Below are 20,232 nucleotides of genomic sequence, written 5' to 3'. Positions count from 1 at the left end.
AAGTGTAAATGGTTTGATACAGATCCTACCAAGAGTAGGATGAAGAATGAAAATAATATAACCAGAATATTTACCAAGTTCGAGTGGTACAAAGATGACAAGTTTATCTTGGCAACTCAGGCAAAACAAATTTTCTATCTTGATGATTTGAAAAATGATCGGGATTGGAAAATTGTTGAAGAAGTTCATCATAGAAATGTGTGGGACACCCCAGCAGCTGATGAACAGTTGGATCCCATTGAAATAGATGTTATGCATGACACAATATCATCTGATTTCCAATTGTTTGTCGATCTTGGTCCGTTGCCAGAAATCAATTTTTGCCGTAGAGATCAACCGCCATCTATTGTCAATGTAGATACTCTTGTTGATCAAGAGGAAGATGAAGAGGAAGAGGAAGAGGAAATGGTCGATGAAGAGGAAGAGGAGATGGTCAATGAAGAGGAAGAGGAAGAGGAAGAGATGGACTTAGAAGAAGATAATGTAGAAGAAAATGAGAATGATAGTGATAATGAATATTATAGTGATGATTAAGTTGTAATTTTTACATTCAAAGATTGAATGAAAATATTATTTATGGATAACCATATTATTTATGTTTATCTTTATTTGTCAACATTTTATTATATGCACACATATATATATATCATTATATTTAAATTTATTAGATGTCTTCTGCGGTAATGCGACATCACGGAGGTGATGGCGGGGCAGATCCTCCTCGAGATCCAACACATATAGAGGCTGACTGTGAGAGAGGTAATTCATGCACTATCTACTGTTTTTATTCATAAATTAACCTTATAACTATAAATGTATAATTTAATATTATGCAATTATAAAATAATAGTGCCTGCAATAAAAAGGCGTGGCATCAACAAAGGGATATCAACCCGAGAGGCTAGGGCTGCCTTAGGTAGACCATTACCCCTTGAGTGGGATGTTCGAGGAAAGACGTACAAGGAAATTGGTGAATATTCTCACCATTTGTCTCGGGAGATCGGCCTTCTCATTCGACAATATGTCGATCCCGACTATGATCGATGGGATAAAGTACCAAAGGAAGTTAGGGATCAAATATTTCCTCGTCTACAGGTAATTTATTTCTTATCTTTTGTATTTTGTTGAATTTAATGTTAAATTTGACTAATTAACTTAATTTATTTTAATTTAGGATGATTTATTCGATATTGGTCTCACTCGGTATGGGGCAGAACATCGAAGTGGCATTCTTCTCGGCATTCAACGATCTTGCGCTGATCGTTACTCAGAATGGAAGAATGATATATCTACTCACATAAAGAAGCATGGTCGGAGACATGCTCCTGATGGTTTGGTAGAAGAAAAATGGAAGAAGGCGCTTGATTATTTTGATCGACCTGAAGTGAAGGTAAAATTTCTTTTTAATTTAGTTTTGTTAATATAACTGTTGATGCCATTTTTCGTCAAACAGTGAAAGAAGAGCACGTAAACAATTAATGATAATGGCTAAATGAAATAAAACAAATCAAACACGCTATTTTTACGTGGTTCAGCAGTTAAATCTGCCTAGTCCACGAGTCTCTGTTATTATTCTCAAGATTATCTCTGAAAATTCTTAAGCATGAATTCTTCAGAGTTTTCTCTCAAGGTTCAGAATTTCGGTCCTCTACAATGGTGCATGGCTTCTCTATTTATAGAGAAGGATGCAGAATACTATCCCACATATTTTGGGTAGTTACTCTTTTGTGAATAAAATAAATGGCTTTAAATGCCTATAATCAGATAAAAAAGGAAACGTCCCTGAAGACCAGGAAACGCACAACTGACTAAATAATATCCCACGATTCTTGGGGATTTACATTAATAAATGAAGATTACATCTCATGTTTATAACACTTGTAGATATTCAAGGTGGTTATAGCGTATCTCTAAGGCTTTAGCATCCCAGGTCTCACGTCATACTGCGAGCCAATGACATCTCCTGAGATCACGTGCATTTCGAGATCGTACGTACATCGAGCTCGAGACCCCAATCCGAAGCCGTCCCCAAAGAGGAGCGTGTTCTCGGAGCTATCTTTCGAGATCGCGACCGTTTCGAGGTCACCACGACCATATATCGTACTTTGCAGGCTCGATATACAATCCTGGAGCATACCCCAATCCTTACGAGACCATTTGTTGCGAATCCAACTTTCGAGGTCACATTTACCATGGCTTGAAATCTGGGTATAACATCTTGCCCCCTCAAAAGTATTTGTTCGAATCCTAAGAGAAGGAAACTTTTGAACTACTTTCTTTGAGAACTTTACCGTCACACTCTTGAAAATGGACACGCGTCAGCCGGGTATTGCTCACTTTAGGTACTTGAGTACCTTGGAAACACGCCCACGATCGTCCGTCTGACAACTTTTCGGCGCCTTCTTGTCATTGATCCCCATCCGTTCGATCTAGTGAGGATTTCATTCGACGCTCCTGATTAATTCCTTTTCCCCACCTATATATACAAGACCCCACTCTTCATCTTCTTCTCTTTTATCTTCATTCGCCATAAGCAAGAAAAGAGAAACAAGCCCAGAGACTTCTTTGCAAAGTTCCTGTTCCGTGCATGTTCTCTCGTCCAAAGAAACAAAGGAATCCTGGTCTGTTCGAGTCAGTGAGTTCTTTCCTGCAACCTCTTCTTCAATCGATGATCTCTCTGCAATCACCATTACTGTGTAAGTATGCCATTTTTGTTCTCCATTTAAAATGTTCTTGCTATGTGTGCTAGTTAATGTTCTTAACATGATACGATAGGAGGTTTTGAACCGATAGGCTTTTATGCTTTCTAGATTTTCATTCTGGATGTTCGTCTCTGGTTTATACCCCGTTTTGACGTTTGAGTGTGGTTCCCATTTTCTGGGTTTTGAAACTCTTAGGCAGCGTTTCTTGTACACTAAGTTTTCGGATAAAAACATGGGCTTTGACAAACGCACGAAACCCAAAAACGTTTTTCCTGGCTAACCGCCACTCTTCTTTCCCTTGAATTTCAGGATTTTCAAAAAATTATCCACTCCTTTTCTTTTTCGTGGAATACACGCCCCTGACTCTTCAATAAGGGTCTTAGTATTTAGTCTCGTTCTTAAATCTCCGAGCTCATTCCATCGAGCTCGTGACTCTTGCATGCATGGCCCTCACCATTTTTTCTTTCTCGCTAGATGTCACAGAATCTGGAAAGACGGTGGGGGTCATTGCTGGCAGTCCCTTACGAGCCGAAATCTCCGAGCCCGGAATCGCTCTTTGCCCGGAACCAACGTCGGATAAGAGAATACGAGCTCGCACGCGAGCAAGAAGACATCCGAGCCCACTATCGCCGCCAGATAGACGAGGTCATTGAAAAGAAGAGAAGAGTTCTTCGGGAGGCTATCTATCCGGAGCCTAAATCAGGACCTAGGCCTATTCCCCTCGACCCTGCACAAAAAGTCACTGTTGCGTATCACCCAGGGGAACTCCAGTTTTCATTAATGGGGGAACCTTCCACCTCTCAACCGAGGAGAGAGATGTTCGAGGCCGAGCTTTACTGGAGCACAGTTACCACAACCAGTCAAATCTCTAACATCCTGGCTTTCCATGGCCTTAGCTTGTCAGGCACCTTGAAGTGTCGACCTCCGAATGGTCAAGAACGGAGCTGCTTCGCCCCTGGCGGCCGCGAAGCCACAGTGAAATATGCGGCATGGAGCCAAGAACATATGAGGGCAGGAGCATTGCTGCCCTTGAAGTCTTTTTTCAAAGGCTTTATTGACTTTGTTGGGTTGGCTCCGTTCCAACTCAACACCAATTCGTACAGGGTGTTGTCTGCCCTGAGGTCCTTGTACCACGAGCTGGAGTGGGAAGGACCTTCACCTCAAGAGATTTTATATCTCTTTTGTTTAAAAAGTAACCCCTCCCGAGCTCGGGGAGGGGATAGTTTTTACTATCTCTCGAGATACCCCAAGGAGACGAAGGTTTTTGGGGATCTTCCCAACCACCCGCCTGATTTCAAAAGGGCCTTTTTCTGGACAGATGGTCTGTCCCCATCTCGGCATTATTCGTTCAGGCGGATTCGTAAGTATTCTCGTTATTTTTATTCCTGAGCTCGAGACTTTAGTTCTTAAATCCATATTTAGTTGAAACGTGTCTCGCCTTTCAGCTAATTTCTAGCGTCCCACCCCCAATGAGGCAATGAAGTGGCACTGAGAAGCCTTGCTCCGACTCCCTTATGGCTGGAGATCTCTCTCATATCTATTACATGAGGACAAGCTCCGAGCTTGCGGGTTGATGGGAGAGGGCCACTCAACCTCTGACTGGTCCAGTAAAAAATATGAACACTAGGAGGAGGTGCCACTGCCCACAGGCGCCCTTCCTCCGATGAGAGAAAGGAGACCATCACTCCCAGTTCGCCTGAGGAGTCTGCGATCGGGGAATGAGGCCAATGACGAAGCCTCGAGCTCGGATTCAGATGGAGGTAAAACCCTTCCTACTTCGCGAATGTGGTCCCCCACTTTACTAAAACACAGGCCCAATAGATTAGTCTCGTGCCCACAGGATAGATACCACTTCTACATATGGAGTTGGGTAGATGACTGTGTCCATAGGTTCGACAGTGGGCTCGGGAAATACGATACCATGTATACCACGGACGAGGTGTGGAATGGGATAGCTGTGCAGTACGGGACCAATGACTATAGGGACCTCTCGAGGTTATCACCTACTTATAGGGAAGGCACTCCCCCCGCTTCCTCTGAAGACGGGGGAATTTCTTGGTCCCCAAGTTCGAGCTCGGGGGAGAGTCCCAGTTAGGTTTTTTCTTTAACTGGTTTCCATCTCTTCTCAAACTTATTATTATTGTCTAACCCATTGTCACTGTGCAGGTGCCATGAATCCCGACCTCGACGCTGTGCTTTTTAGCGATGGGGGAGCTGGCGCCCAGAGGAGTAAATGCCCGAGGATACCAAAGAGGTCCGACCGACCGTCCAAGGTACCTAAACGCAGCGAGACGACTCCCACGGTCCAGACCACTGCAAACACCTCCAAGGAACCGACTACCCAGGTTGATGGGTCAGGCTCGACTGCACCCATCTCGCTGCCTCCCACCGAAACCCAGTTAGCAGTTATTCGGCCCCCAAAGAAACCTTCTACCTCCAAGGTTCAGCTGCCAACGGCCCGAACTCATACTGAGGAGTACGTACTTGATGGTGCCGCTGGGACAGAAGGGGTTGTACTCAGCTCGGACGTCCTTTCTCAGGTGGGTCAGAGCTTTTCTGGCTTCGGCGCCGACCACTGGGATCTCGTGCGCAAGGCCTCGGACTGCAATACTCTTTATGATAAGAGTATCGAACTCACCGCCGCGGTAGCCTTCTCAACTCTATTTTAAGTATTTATGCCTCAATTCGCAATTCTGATTCGTTCATTGTGTTTCAGGCCCTTGTCGTTTCAGCATAGCTTAACTATAAGCTGACCAACGAGGTGCAAACGAGCTTGTCTCTGGCCCAAAAATCGAAGGATCTCGAGCTTAAGATGGCTGACGAGCTCAAAGACTCGAAGTCTGAACTTGAAAAAATGAAGACCCGTCTCGAGGAGCTGGAAAAGTCGAATGCCGAGCTCGAGAAGGCCAATACCAAGCTCGAAGAGGAGAAATCTGCCACCTTCGACTTCATGGAGAGCGAGAAGGCCCGCCTCCTGGATGAGTATAAGGAGCAGAAGGAGAAAGCGGTCGACCAGGCCATGTACAAGCTTTGGGCTGATAATGCCGACCTCGACACCAGCTTCCTGGGTCCTCTCGAAGCCACATATGTTGAGCGGTGGAATGCCCGTCTTGAGGCAAGTGTAGCTGCTCGAGAGGCGGCTCAGCAGGATAGCCATGCTATTCGTCCTGGAGGGTCCGGTGATACTGATGCTGAGAAGGCCAAGGATACTCCTCTTCCTTAAATCCGATCTCGGAGAAGTCATTTATTGGGGTTGCGTCCCCCTATTTTGTAATTATTTTAAATTTATGCCCACGAGGCTGATACAATTTCTTTAACTATTCTTTTACATGCTTTACATTTCTTGGCTCGAAATATTTTGCACATTTTTATATTGATGAACCGGTTATGTTTATTTATTCATACAAACATAGTTTGGATTTAGGCTCGAAATTCGATGCATTCATGCATAGTTTATTCGAATTATCCGCTTCCGACCTCGTTACTTATCAAGGTCGAATATTACTTTAACCATGAACTCAAAAGTACTTATTTGGTGTGTAATGTGAATGATCTGGTTATATCTTTTTTTTTTTTTTTTTTTTTGTTTAGTCACTTTTCCTCATCCTCAGTTTTTGTTCTGAGGTTAAGAGTTCGAAACTATTTTTCTTTAAGATATTCCAGCCTCGATCTCGACTTATCTCGAAATAGGTTTAGGTTCCTACTTATCATCGATTAATTTTTTTGGCTGGTTTGTTCTAGACCTGTTAAGTTTGCACATCTGGTTAACTCCAAACGTTTTAGGTTTTTGGTAGTTCGGTTATGTCCGAACTATCTAAGCTCGCGTACTTGGTTATCTCCAAATACTTTTATCTTTTTGATAAGTCGGTTATGTCCGAACTATCTAAGCTCGCGTATTTGGTTATCTCCAAATACTTCATATAAATATATATTTTTATTTTTTAATCTGACGGTATATATACCAATGATGCCCCCTTAATATCCTATGAGTGTGACCATAGGTTATTAAATTAAGAGAGATTGCAAAAATAAAAAGAAGTTACATATGGAACAAAATAGACCTTTTATTTGATGAAATTCAAAAACAAACAAACAAACTAGTACTGATAGAAAGTCATGGTTACAGGCAACACTTTTCCTACACTATTGATAGTAAGGTCTAAGGTGTTCGCCATTCCATGCTCGTGGTATCAGGCTCCCATCTAATCTCGCAAGTTTGTATACGCCAGGTCGGATGACTGACTCTATCTGGTATGGTCCTTCCCAGTTCGGCCCGAGCACCCCAGTTGCTGGATCTCGGGTTGCTAAGAATACGCGTCTCAAAATCAGGTCTCCCACTCTGAACTTTCGATCTCGAACCCTCTTATTGAAATATCTTGTGGTTCGTTGCTGGTAAGCAGCATTCCTCAGCTGAGCCTCTTCTCTTTTTTCTTCGATCAAGTCTAGGGTTTCTTCGAGCTGAGTATGATTGGAACTTTGATCGTAAATCTGAGTTCGGATCGTCGGAATTTCGACCTCGATGGGCAACATTGCCTCGCAGCCGTACGCTAGAGAGAACGGAGTATGTCCTGTTGATGTCCGAGCTGTAGTCCTATATCCCCAAAGGACTTAAGGCAATTCCTCGGGCCATCGTCCCTTTGCCTCCTCTAACTTTTTCTTTAGAGAGCTCTTGAGAGTTATGTTAACGGCTTCGACCTGACCATTCGCTTGAGGGTGAGCCACTGATGAAAAACTTTTTATTATGCCGTTCTTTTCACAAAAGTTGGTGAATAAGTCGCAATCGAACTGGGTTCCGTTATCGGATACGATCTTTCTCGGTACTCCGTATCGGCATACGATGTTCTTTACCACGAAATCAAGGATCTTTTTCGAAGTTATAGTTGCCAATGGTTCAGCCTCCGTCCATTTCGTGAAGTAATCAACGGCCACTACAGCATATTTCACTCCACCTTTTCCAGTTGGGAGAGAGCCTATGAGGTCGATGCCCCATACCGCGAAAGGCCATGGGGATGTCAACATGGTCAGCTCGGAAGGTGGAGCTCGGGGTATCGTTACGAATCTCTGGCATTTGTCGCACCTTTTCACATACTCGAAAGAATCTGTTTTAATGGTTGGCCAGAAATATCCTTGGCGTATGATCTTCTTTGACAGGCTATACCCCCCGGTGTGGTCTCCACAGAACCCTTCATGAATTTCTTCGATGATCTTCTTTGCTTCGAGAGGTGTTACACACCTAAGCAGCGGCATGGAATACCCTCTTCTGTATAGCTTTCTGTCCAAAATGGTGTAACGAGGAAGTTGATACATCAATTTTCGAGCCTGGTTCCGATCTTTTGGTAAAATTCCATTTTCGAGATAATCAACTATTGGACTCATCCAGGTCGGTTCTATTTCAATCATACACACATCTTCCTCGTCTGGCTCAGTAATGCTGGGTGCTGATAGGTGTTCTACGGGTATAACATTCAGCTCTTCATTTTCGGCGGAAGTGGCGAGTCGAGCTAAGGCATCTGCATTTGAGTTTTGTTCTCGGGGAACCTGTTCGATTGCATAAAACTCGAAATACTCCAATGCGGATTTTGCCTTCTCCAGATAAGCTGCCATTCTTGTGCCACGAGCCTGGTACTCTCCCAAGATTTGATTAACCACGAGCTGGGAGTCGCTGTAGCAACGTATAGCTTTGGCCTTGAGCTCTTTTGCTATTCGTAGTCTCGTGAGTAGAGCCTTGTACTCAGCTTCATTATTAGATGCTTTAAAGCCAAATCTTAAAGCAGAGTGAAATTTGCTCCCTGCAGGAGTGATCAGAATAACTCCTGCCCCCGCTCCATTTTCATTTGACGAGCCGTCGACGTAGAGTTTCCACAGCTCGTGGGCCGTGGTTATTACCTCGTCGTCGGCTATACCAGTGCACTCCACTATAAAGTCTGCCAAGGCTTGTGCCTTAATGGTCGTTCTCGGATGATAGGTAATCTCGAACTGTCCGAGCTCGACAGCCCATTTAAGGAGTCGACCTGACGCCTCTGGTTTAGACAGGACTTGCCTAAGTGGTTGATCTGTCAGTACATGGATGGGATGTGCCTGAAAGTAGGGGCAGAGCTTGCGAGATGAGTGGATTAAACTGAGGGCGAGTTTCTCCATCAATGGATATCTTGACTCTGCCCCCAGTAATCTCTTACTGATGTAATAGACGGGTTTCTGCACCCTCTCTTCCTCCCGAACGAGCACCAAGCTTATCGCGTGTTCGGTGGTTGAGAGGTATATGTACAATACTTCTCCCGTTTCGGGTTTTGACAGGATGGGTGGTTCAGCGAGATGTCTTTTGAGCTCCTGAAAGGCTAGCTCGCATTCTTCTATCCATTCAAACTTCTTACTTCCTCTCAATAAGTTAAAGAATGGAAGGCCACGATCCGTTGACTTCGAGATGAATCTGCTCAGGGCGGCCATCCTGCCAGTCAAGCTTTGGACATCTTTATGCTTCCAAGGTGAAGGCATATCAATCAGGGCCTTTATTTTGTCGGGATTAGCCTCGATTCCACGAGAGTTGACAATGAAACCCAGAAATTTTCCCAAAGATACCCCAAAAGTGCACTTCTGAGGGTTTAGCTTCATGTTGTACTTCCTGAGCATGCCAAAGCACTCTTCGAGGTCATCAACATGGATTTTGTTAAGTTGAGACTTTACAAGCATGTCATCAACATAAACCTCCATGTTGTTCCCTATTTGCTCTGAAAACATCATGTTTACGAGCCGCTGATATGTAGCTCCAGCGTTCTTGAGTCCGAAGGGCATAACATTATAACAGTATAGCCCTTTATCTGTAATGAAGCTCGTATGTTCTTGGTCGGGGGCATGCATGGGAATCTGGTTATATCCAGAATATGCATCCATGAATGACATCAAGCCATGCCCCGCCGTGGCATCCACGAGCTGATCAATTCTCGGCAGCGGAAAATAGTCTTTTGGGCACGCCTTGTTGAGGTCTGAGTAGTCAATGAAGGTTCTCCACGTCCCATTGGGCTTTGGGACCAACACTGGATTGGCTACCCAGTCAGGGTAAAGGGCATCCCTAATGAAATGATTTGCTTTTAATCTGTCAACTTCCTCCTTTAATGCTTTCTTTCTATCCTCGTCCAGCTGTCTTCGCTTTTGTTGCTTCGGGGGAATGCTTTTGTCTATATTTAATGCATGGCTCGCAACATTCGGGCTTATCCCCACCATGTCTGAGTGTGACCATGCGAAGACATCCTGGTTTTTCTTCAGAAAGCAAATTAATTGCTATTTTGCTTCGTCTAGGAGGTGTTTTCCGACCTTTACCTTCTTCGAGGGTTCAGCTTCGTCGAGCTGAACTTCTTCGAGCTCTTCCAATGGTTTGAGGTCAACTTTCTCCTCAATCCTTGGATCGATTTCCTCGTCAATTTCTAAAACCGTTCCATTTTTATTTTGTATGATAACGAGTGCTTGAGCGCTCGTTTGCTTCTTTCCCCTCAAAGAAATGCTATAGCACTCCCTTCCTGCCAATTGATCTCCTTTTAATGTCCCGACCCCGCTTGGGGTTGGGAACTTAAGGGCCAGGTGCCTCACAGAAGACACTACCCCCAGCCCGACCAGGGCGGGTCTCCCGAGCAGTACATTGTAGGCAGACGGTAAATCTACCACCACGAACTCCATTATCTTGGTCACCGAGACTGGATAGTCTCCCAAGGTCACAGGGAGTTCAATGGATCCCATACAAGCAGTCCCTTCTCCTGAAAAGCCGTACAAAGTTGTTGCACATGCCTTCAGGTGGCGAAGGGAGAGTCCCATTTTCTCGAGAGTCGCTTTATAAAGAATGTTGACTGAGCTCCCATTGTCTATGAGAACTCGGCAGACTCTTTTGTTGGCAAGCTGAAGAGTAATAACCAATGGATCATGATGAGGGAATTGAACATGGGAAGCGTCCTCCTTAGTGAAGGTTATCGGTTGCGTTTCAACCCTTTGGCTTTTGGGTGCCCTAGGTTCGGGTTCATAAGGAGACCCGTCCCCTGTCTTCAGCTCGTTAACGTATCGCTTTTGAGCATTTCTGCCCCCTCCTGCGAGATGAGGCCCTCCCGAGATGGTTATTACGTCCTCTCCATCTATCGGCGGGGGCCTGTCTTCCTCCCGAGATCGTGAATTATTATTTTGTGCCGTCGAAGGCGCGGCTACTCTCTGGTTCGCAGTAGTCTGTCCAGTACTCTGGTTTTTGACATACTGCCGGAAATAACCTCTCGAGATCAACCCTTCGATCTCGTCCTTCAGCTGTCGACATTCATCAGTGGTGTGTCCGGTGTCTCTATGGAACCGGCAATACTTACTAGAATCCCTCTTGGATTTTTGATTTCTCATTGGGTCCGGACGCCTGAAGGGGACCTGGTTTTCATTAGCCAGGTATATGTTTTTCCGAGACTCGTTCAGCTCGGTGTGTACTTTATATACGGAGAAATACCTTTCTCCTTTCTTTTTCTTTCCTCCTTCAGCCTCGGGGTTATTTCCCTCGCTCTTTTTCCTCTTGGAGGGATTCTCTGAGGTAGGTTGTGGAGCTGCTGGGTCAGCCGAGGTTGAGGCGGAGTTAATGTTTATCGTTGTAGTTTCGGTCTGCAAGGTCGCCTTGAGCGTTGACCTCGCCTCCTCTACATTGACAAATCTCTGCGCCCGTCTGTTAAACTCGGTTATTGACCTCACCGGTTTCCCTTGCATGTCATCCCAAAGGGCACTTCCGGGTAAAACACCAGCTCAGATAGCCATCAGGTGCCCACTGTCATCCACATCTCGAGCTCGGGCGACCTCTAGATTAAATCTTGTGAGGTAGCTTTTCAGTGTTTCGCCCGGCTGTTGTCGGACGTTAGTCAAAGTGGATGCCTCTGGTCTGACTCCCATCATAGCTCGGAACTGCTTCTTGAAGTCTCTAGACAACTGATCCCATGAAGTTATCGAGTGTCTCTTGTACTTTTCGAACCAACTCTTGGCAGGTCCGGCCAACGATGTTGGAAACAACATGCACCTGAGCTCGTAACCCACGTTACTAGCTCTCATAATAGTGTTGAATGTACTCAGGTGACTGCATGGGTCGGTTTTTCCTTCAAACGCTGGGACGTGAGGAATCCGGAACCCTTGAGGAAATTGAGTGTTAGAAATATGTGGAGCAAACGGCTCGAGCTCCTCGTCAGAGTCCTCATATCGACCATTCCCTCGTTCATTTTTTAGAAGCCTAAAGGCTTTTTCGAGCTGATCGATCCTTTCTTGGACTGGGTCCCTAGGTGGTGTCTGGAATTGACAGTCATTGATCATGATTCCAGGCTCGCGTCTCCGTGAGGGATCTCTACGTCCATTCAGGGGATTCCTTAGTTCCGGATTTGTCCGATCTTCCTTCCCCCTGCTCTGATTCAGATGATTTCGCAGGTCAGGATGATTCTTGCGACTTCCAGTATTTTTGCGACCTCGGTCGCGTTTACTGACGGACCTAGTCTCTCCGGACTCGTCACTGGTGAAACTCATTGATCGGTCATTTCGCGATGGGTTCTTCCCATGTCGCCTCGTCTCCGCAGTGCGAGACCGGGACGTCTGACTTTTCTCAGATTGTGCGCCTCTCCGCTCCTGGAAAGTCTCCCTGTGTCCTTGTCTATCCCCCGTACGCCCTTGATCCTGATCTCGAACTGGTTGAGCGTTTCTGCGGGGAGGTGAAGGATATCTTATGGGAGACGGAGGGAACCGTATAGGCGACGGTGGCTGCCTCCCTTGCCTCGGCCTAGAGGGTCCAGAATTTGCCCGAGATGGGTCAGTCGCGTTCGGTGCGCTACCAGGAACCTGAGTCCGAGCCTCGGTAGGAGCTCGGTTATTCTCAGTTCCTGCAGGCACTTCCACAGGTGGATTAGGCGGGACCCGAGCTCGGGTACTCCTCTGGGGCCTAGGAGGAGCAGATGGCTCTGCTGGTGCCGGAGGTTGAGTCGGCCTCCTTGTGGCAGCATCTTTCCGTGGACGTCCACGGGGCCTCCGGGGAGGAACATGCACGTCCCTTGGAGGAGGGACTTGGTTTTCATGCGGAGGCGGGGGCTGAGCCACCTGCGCCTCTGCGGCCATCCTAGTCAACTCCTCATTCTGTTTGTTGGCTTCTGCCAACAGCTGTTTCAACTGCCGGTTTTCCAGTTCTACAATAGGAACGTAACGCTCAGGATTGTAGTACATATCCTCATCCCTCGGTGGAGGCGGTGGTCCCCGGGAATCAGAGGACCCACTTCTCTCCTCAGCCTCCGGGTTCTCCATTGGTTGTTTTCCAGGACGCCTTGGGTAGCTTTCATCAGGGGTGTTCTGATTGTTTGTAGCCATGAATCTCTCAGGGATGAATGCTTAAGGCTCTCAATGAAAGCACCAAACTATTGACGCCGTTTTTCGTCAAACAGTGAAAGAAGAGCACGTAAACAATTAATGATAATGGCTAAATGAAATAAAACAAATCAAACACGCTATTTTTACGTGGTTCAGCAGTTAAATCTACCTAGTCCACGAGTCTCTGTTATTAATCTCAAGATTATCTCTGAAAATTCTTAAGCATGAATTCTTCAGAGTTTTCTCTCAAGGTTCAGAATTTCGGTCCTCTACAATGGTGCATGGCTTCTCTATTTATAGAGAAGGATGCAGAATACTATCCCACATATTTTGGGTAGTTACTCTTTTGTGAATAAAATAAATGGCTTTAAATGCCTATAATCAGATAAAAAAGGAAACGTCCCTGAAGACCAGGAAATGCACAACTGACTAAATAATATCCCACGATTCTTGGGGATTTACATTAATAAATGAAGATTACATCTCATGTTTATAACACTTGTAGATATTCAAGGTGGTTATAGCGTATCTCTAAGGCTTTAGCATCCCAGGTCTCACGTCATACTGCGAGCCAATGACATCTCCCGAGATCACGTGCATTTCGAGATCGTACGTACATCGAGCTCGAGACCCCAATCCGAAGTCGTCCCCAAAGATGAGCGTGTTCTCGGAGCTATCTTTTGAGATCGCGACTGTTTCGAGGTCACCACACTCGAGACCATATATCGTACTTTGCAGGCTCGATATACAATCCTGGAGCATACCCCAATCCTTACGAGACCATTTGTTGCGAATCCAACTTTCGAGGTCACATTTACCATGGCTCGAAATCTGGGTATAACAATAACATATATATAATTAACACAATGTCATTTTGTAGAGGCGCTCTGAGATTAATGCTGCGAATCGAGCAAAACAAAAACAAAATAGCTTCCAAGGATCGCAGTCTACGCCAGCGCTTCGTTATAAGAAGGTATTTTTTCTTATTAAATTTTTTAAAAAATTCATATATTTTTATTAAACTTCTAAATAATTTTTGTATATTAGCGCAATATGCAAACTGGTCATCTCTCAGGCATTCCAGAAACTTGGATGGATACTAAATATAAAGAAGGGAGAGGTTGGGTTAGTCAAGTAGCGCGTGATAACTATGTAAGTAATTGTATATTTTTTATATTTTTCTTACTTTGTAAATTTGCAATAGTTGTATTAAAAATTCAATAATACAGGAAAAGTTGCTGGAGGTACGTCAAACTCAGTATACACAATCTTCTACGACCACCTCCAATGCGAGTACTGCCACAACTGAGGTGGACGACATTGCCCTTGTTGAGACAGTCTTTGGACGCCGTCGGGGCCATCAGACAGGACTTGGTCGTAGGATTCGCTCGAGCGCGGAACGTGAAGTGACTGACACACTTCAACCACCGTCACCGCCCCCTATTGCACAAGAGATGCGGGATGTGGTCCAACGTCTCCGAATCGTTGAGGAGTACATGGCTAGACTTGGTGGAGCCTTAGGTTCTGGATCTTCTCAGCCAGGTGATGGTCAGGATCCGACACCTCCTACTCAATAGGATGCTGGAGAACATTATTTATGACTTTATACTTTATGTAATTTGACTTTAGGAAAATATTATATATCACATTCTACTTTATTTAGACTTACTTTGTTTTATTGGAACATTATATTTATAAAATTTTATGATTATTAAATTTCATTAGATTTATTTATGTTTCAATAAAAAAAAATCAAATAAAATATATAATAATTATAAAAAAAAAAGAAAATTAAAAAATTTCATTAGATTTATTTATGTTTCAATAAAAAAAATCAAATAAAATATATAATAATTATAGAAAAAAAGCAAATTAAAAAATATATATATCTCTAGCGACAACATATGAGGCCTCTAGCGACGACATAGGGAAGAAGTTGTCGCTAGAGAAAACGCAAATACGGAAATAAGAAGCCATCCAGCGACGAATTTTATCCGGTTCTAGCGACGACCAATGTTGTCGCTAGAACCTCTAGCGACGACAATTCTGAAATCGTCGCTAATAAAAACCAATTAGCGACCGGGTTATAGCGACGACAACTAGCGACGACCATGTCGTCGCTGAAGCCTCCAGCGACGACAAATCCCCTTCTAGCGACGAAAAAAGTTGTCGCTAATACCCCTTTTTCCTGTAGTGGAGATCAAGCTTTGGAGGATTTTATATTAGAGGTAATATTTTAAACCTTAATGTATAATTAATATATTGAACTTAGTAGCATGTACGAATTATAAAATAGTGGAGATAGGATCTGGGACTGTGTGCTACGGTGATATAAGGCTGTAATTGTGCATGTTTGATTGATTACTTGATTTGTTGTATATATGTGATGAATATAGGTTTATTTAAATTTTGGGAAATATGATAGAAATAGGGGAAATGCTGCCCAATTTTTTGTAAGATTTAGTAATTTGAGAATTATGCATGTTTGAATGATTAATTGGTTTGTTGTGTTCATGTGATGAATATATGTTTATTTAAATTTTGGGAAATATGATAGAAATAGGAGAAATGCTGGTCAATTTTTTTTAGGATTTAGTAATTTGAGAATTATGCATGTTTGATTGATTAGTTGGATATTTTTGTGTATATCATGTGCTATATAAATGCACATTTTAAATTTGGGAAATGTGATAGAAATAGGGGAAATGCTGCCCAATTTTTTTTGGACATGTTGTTTCCTTTATTTACTTGTCAATTAAGTAATCCACAAACTTAATTGTTAATGGTTGTTGCTTTGTTTGTTTGTTTTTTTTGTTGTGTGAAGTTTGACAATGGATAGAGATTGGATGTCAGCGAATAGGTTATCCATGAAATATAGGAATGGAGTTGAGTTTTTCTTGGAATTTTGTGCAAGAAATACTCAATCTCCTAATAGTATTCCTTGTCCATGTGTTAAGTGTGGTAATGTTGTGAGGATGCCAATTTTTAAAATAAAAGACCACTTATTTAGGGATGGAATCGACAAAAGTTATAAAGTATGGTTTTTGCACGGTGAAAGAATGAAAGGGACTGATGAGGGACCATCTAAGAATAATAAGTATTTTGATGTTGATTATGAAGTTGATGATGTTGCAGAGATGATTGATGATGCACAATATGAATCACATGTGGATCCAATCAAATTTCAGTCAATCTTAGAAGATGCTGAGAAACCTATTTTCCCTAATTGTACAAGGTTCACTAAATTATCAGCGCTGCTTAGGTTGTATAACTTAAAAGCCAAACATGGGTGGAGTGATAAGGGAATGACAGAGTTGTTAACATTTCCCTAATGAATTATTACCAAGAAGTTTGATAAATGTCTTACGCAAGTTTTTTTATTGTAGCTATCATTGGATGTTAATATTAATTCAGCCACATAGTCATTCGGTAGCTTTTTTGGATCCTGTAAACTCACATTTTCGCACAGAAATCAAGGAGATAATTATCATGTAAGTTATACATATTACTTAATTAATTTATAATTTCATTTCAAACTCATAATTGGGTAAATATTAATATTTTGTGCAGGGCATTGGATCTATATGATACTCACCGAAGACAAAAAGAGTCAATCAATCTTAAAGTTTGTGTTCCTAAGGTAAGTAAACTTTATTACTTATCGTATTAAAGTTTTTGACATATTTTTATTATAATCACTTGCTAAATATAATACTTAAATTTGTATAACTATGTTGTAATAGTGTCGAAACCAAACTGGGCCAACCGAGTGTGGCTTTTACATTATGAAGTTTGCTAGAGAGTTGATTTCACAGCCTAGACCAAAGGCCTACTTGAAAAATGAGGTATTTTTTTACCTTTTAATTTTAATTTAATCTATCGTTCATTATTTTATTTGGATGATTTCTAACTTATTATTTTTAATATTTTCTAATTAGTTTACGAGTACGGCACCATATTCGACTAACGAAATCAACGAGGTACGGGATGAGTGGGCTGAATTAGTTTTGGCGTGTCTTGCTTAGTAAATGAGCAAGTTGGTGAGGAAATTTTAGTTAAATGAGGTTTAATACATAGAGATTTAGAACACAAGTCTCCCTATATACATAGATTAACATTGAAATCTAAATTACTTTTGTAGATTTGAATAGAAAAGTTAACTTTAGATAAATGTTTAAAAAATTTATACAGTTGTTTTTCTGTTTCTGCTGCTGTGTTTTCTGTTTCTACTGCTGTTTTTTTAATCAGAATAGGCCAGGGAAATTGGCATAAACATTTGCAATTTCCCTGGTTAATACTTTATGTGACAGTTCCCAACTGACGCAAAAAATACTCGTTTTTAACATTTGCGTCAGTTGGGGGAGAAGAAAAAAATAAGATGAAATTTTTTTTGTTGATGAAAGTGTGGTTTCTAGAGCAATCCTGCGACCGCAGGAATCACCTTCTGCGGCCGCAGGACCAGAGAGTTGGGCAAAATGGGTGAAATCCTGTGATCGCAGGAAGAGCATGTTGCGGCCGCAGGATCAGAGATCTGGGCGAAAGTAGAGCAATCCTGCGACCGCAGGAAGAGTGTTCTGCGGCCGCAGGTCCAGAGGTATATTGAGGACAAACTCCAGGCATTTGCGTCAGTGGGGCACTGCCACAAACGCCAGATTTGTGACAGTGCCCCACTGACGCAAATGCCTGGAGTTTGCGTCAGTGGGGCACTGCCACAAATACCAGATTTGTGACAGTGCCCAACTGACGCAAATGCTACTCTGGTTTGCGTCATGGGCAATTGCGTCACATATTAAACTAACGCAAAAACTCAATTGTGGCAGTTATAAACTGACGCAAATTGTATTTTTTGTTGTAGTGGAGACTTCTAGTTAGAAGAATTATTAAAACACTCTTTTCCTTCCCACTCTTATATCATTTAATTTTTTTTTTAGTTTATATGTGTACAGGTTCTAGAAGTATCAATGGTCCTGGAATCCAGGTAGTATAAACTTTAGTGTATCTTAAATGTGCATAAAGTAAAAGGTTATAACTTTACATAAAGATTGCACTATATTAAATTATTAGACCTCCTATTCCTATATGTTTCACATAGTTTAGAAGAAGAGCTACGTAATAAATGTATTCTTTAGTCCTTGTTAACTGTATTCATGAGTTAGTAGTAATTTAGTGGGAGTCTTAATGCTATAATTAGAAAGTCTAGATTTTATCTGTGTCATCTTATCTGGCTACTAAGTTTTATGCCACAGTGAGTCTCTGGTGTGGATAGTAGTAATCGAGCATGCAAATAGCTTTATTTTTCAGAGGGAAATATAAGTTTTAAATGTTTTTGGTTTTCTTTTTTAATGGCTGCAAGGATTTTTAATATAATTATGTTAGATTTTAACAATCCCAAGCTCTAGATCTAAGTTTTTTTATTTATGTATTGTTAGCATTATTTGTTTAAGTTTTTTTAATTGCTTGTAGGTTTCTTTCATAGTTCTCTCTATCTACTATTTTATATTGTGTTTGGCTATTATTAGCATAGCAATTAGTGATTTTATTTCTCTATTTACTATTTTATTGTGATACTATTTTAAACTCACTAAATTCATAAACTAAAAACATTTAAAATATTTTTACTCACATAGCATAATATAGAAATTAATAACTGAATTTGTATACGATGAATAGAGTAAATCATAACTGAATTTATCTTGTCTTTTGTTGAAGTTGAATTACTTTTGTGTGTCGATTTACCTTGGAACTTTGCGTAGATTGACTACCTTATTTTAGAAAAAAAATGGAAAATGGTTGTAAATCAATGATGTATGATTATAAAGAATTTGAGACTTTATTTTTTGTCTATAAGATGAATATAGTAAAGCATAACTGAATTTATATTTTGTTGAATTTGAATTACTTTTGTGTGTCGATTTACCTTTGAACACTGTGTAGATTGATCACCTGATTTGAGAAAAAAATGGTTAATAAATCAATGATGAATGTACATAAAGAAGAATTTGAGTAAATCAATGATGAATGTACATAAAGAAGAATTTGAGAGGTAATTTTGTGTGGCAAAAATGATTTACCTTGATTATATTTTCTTGTTGAACTCTAGGCCTACAATTTACTCAAAATGGATACTGTTTTGAGAGAGAAAAGTTCTACGATTATAAAAATAATGGATATGTAACCCTTATATAAGAGTACTATTAAATTAGAGATATTATTTTTTTAAAATTTGAACTTGATATTTTTTTTTAAAAGATCTCAACAAAATGGTTAAACACATGACCATATTTAAAACTGACGGTTTTTCCAAATAAAAAAAATTAAATAAAAAAAATCAAGCCCTAGAAAATATAACAGTATTGAAGGGATCAATTTTTACTATTTTAAATAAAAGCTTTAAAGTTTGAAATTCCAAATAAAAAAATCAAGTTCAAGATTTTTTCTAATTTGTTAATAGATTTTTATCCTGTTAACCAAAAGAATCGTGTTAACATATATATTATCACATTAACCAAAAAATTGTGTTCAAAGAAATTCAGCATGTTAACCTAAAAATTTGCATACACGGTTATAATTTTTTTTTCAGTTAAAATAAAACCCTTAATGTCAGTTTATTTTTTTTTTTATGAATAAGAATCAATGTATTACTCAAAAGCCAAAGTTTACAACCAACCAATACAAAACCAACCAAACCAACCACAAATACAACTAATTTGTACTGAGCTTAGAGACCCAATCTCTATCTATGGTTTGAGCCTTTTTAGGCATTACAAGAGTGATCCTAACCTGAAGCTCCCTAATTACTCTTTGTACAGTATTATCTACAAGCCATAACTTGTTGTTCCAGAACACATCATTTCGAACTCTCCAAAGATGATAAACAAGAGCTGCAAGCGCAGCATACAAAAAGCTCTTCCGAATAACACTCATCCTCTTAGCTTTATGAATCCAACAAATTAAATGCACCAGGTTTAAAGAGGCCGAATTCCAACCCAACCCCTGCTTAAGCTTCTGCAAACAGACCCTACTATAATGACAGTGAAAAAAGAGATGATCAATGCTCTCAATATCATCACCACAAAGCAGACAAGATTGATCCATTAGAGGCTGAAACTTATGCAGCTGATCTCTAGTACGCAGCCTCTGCAACATAACCAGCCACAGCACAAACCTATGCTTCGGAATGCTCAGCCTA

General features: G+C 41.5%; 1 protein-coding gene and 1 long non-coding RNA gene across 2 annotated transcripts; both read left to right on the top strand.

Moving 5' to 3' along the window:
- Window positions 1-865: 865 nt before the first annotated feature.
- On the top strand, window positions 866-14,016 carry LOC133793910 (uncharacterized). Its single transcript, XR_009875020.1, has 3 exons — window positions 866-1,095; window positions 1,175-1,390; window positions 13,924-14,016. It is a non-coding gene; the product is annotated as an uncharacterized LOC133793910 (long non-coding RNA).
- Window positions 14,017-14,096: 80 nt separating this feature from the next.
- LOC133795684 (uncharacterized) lies at window positions 14,097-14,917 on the top strand. The gene is made up of 2 exons (XM_062233141.1): window positions 14,097-14,195; window positions 14,273-14,917. The coding sequence occupies exons 1-2, from the start codon at window positions 14,097-14,099 to the stop codon at window positions 14,618-14,620; spliced, it is 447 nt and encodes a 148-aa protein (XP_062089125.1). The 3' UTR covers window positions 14,621-14,917.
- The last annotated feature ends 5,315 nt before the right edge of the window (window positions 14,918-20,232 follow it).

This window comes from Humulus lupulus, chromosome 8, assembly GCF_963169125.1.
Source record: "Humulus lupulus chromosome 8, drHumLupu1.1, whole genome shotgun sequence".
Classification (NCBI taxonomy): domain Eukaryota; kingdom Viridiplantae; phylum Streptophyta; class Magnoliopsida; order Rosales; family Cannabaceae; genus Humulus; species Humulus lupulus.
Note: the sequence above shows the minus strand (reverse complement) of the source record. Positions and strands in the feature narration are given on the sequence as shown.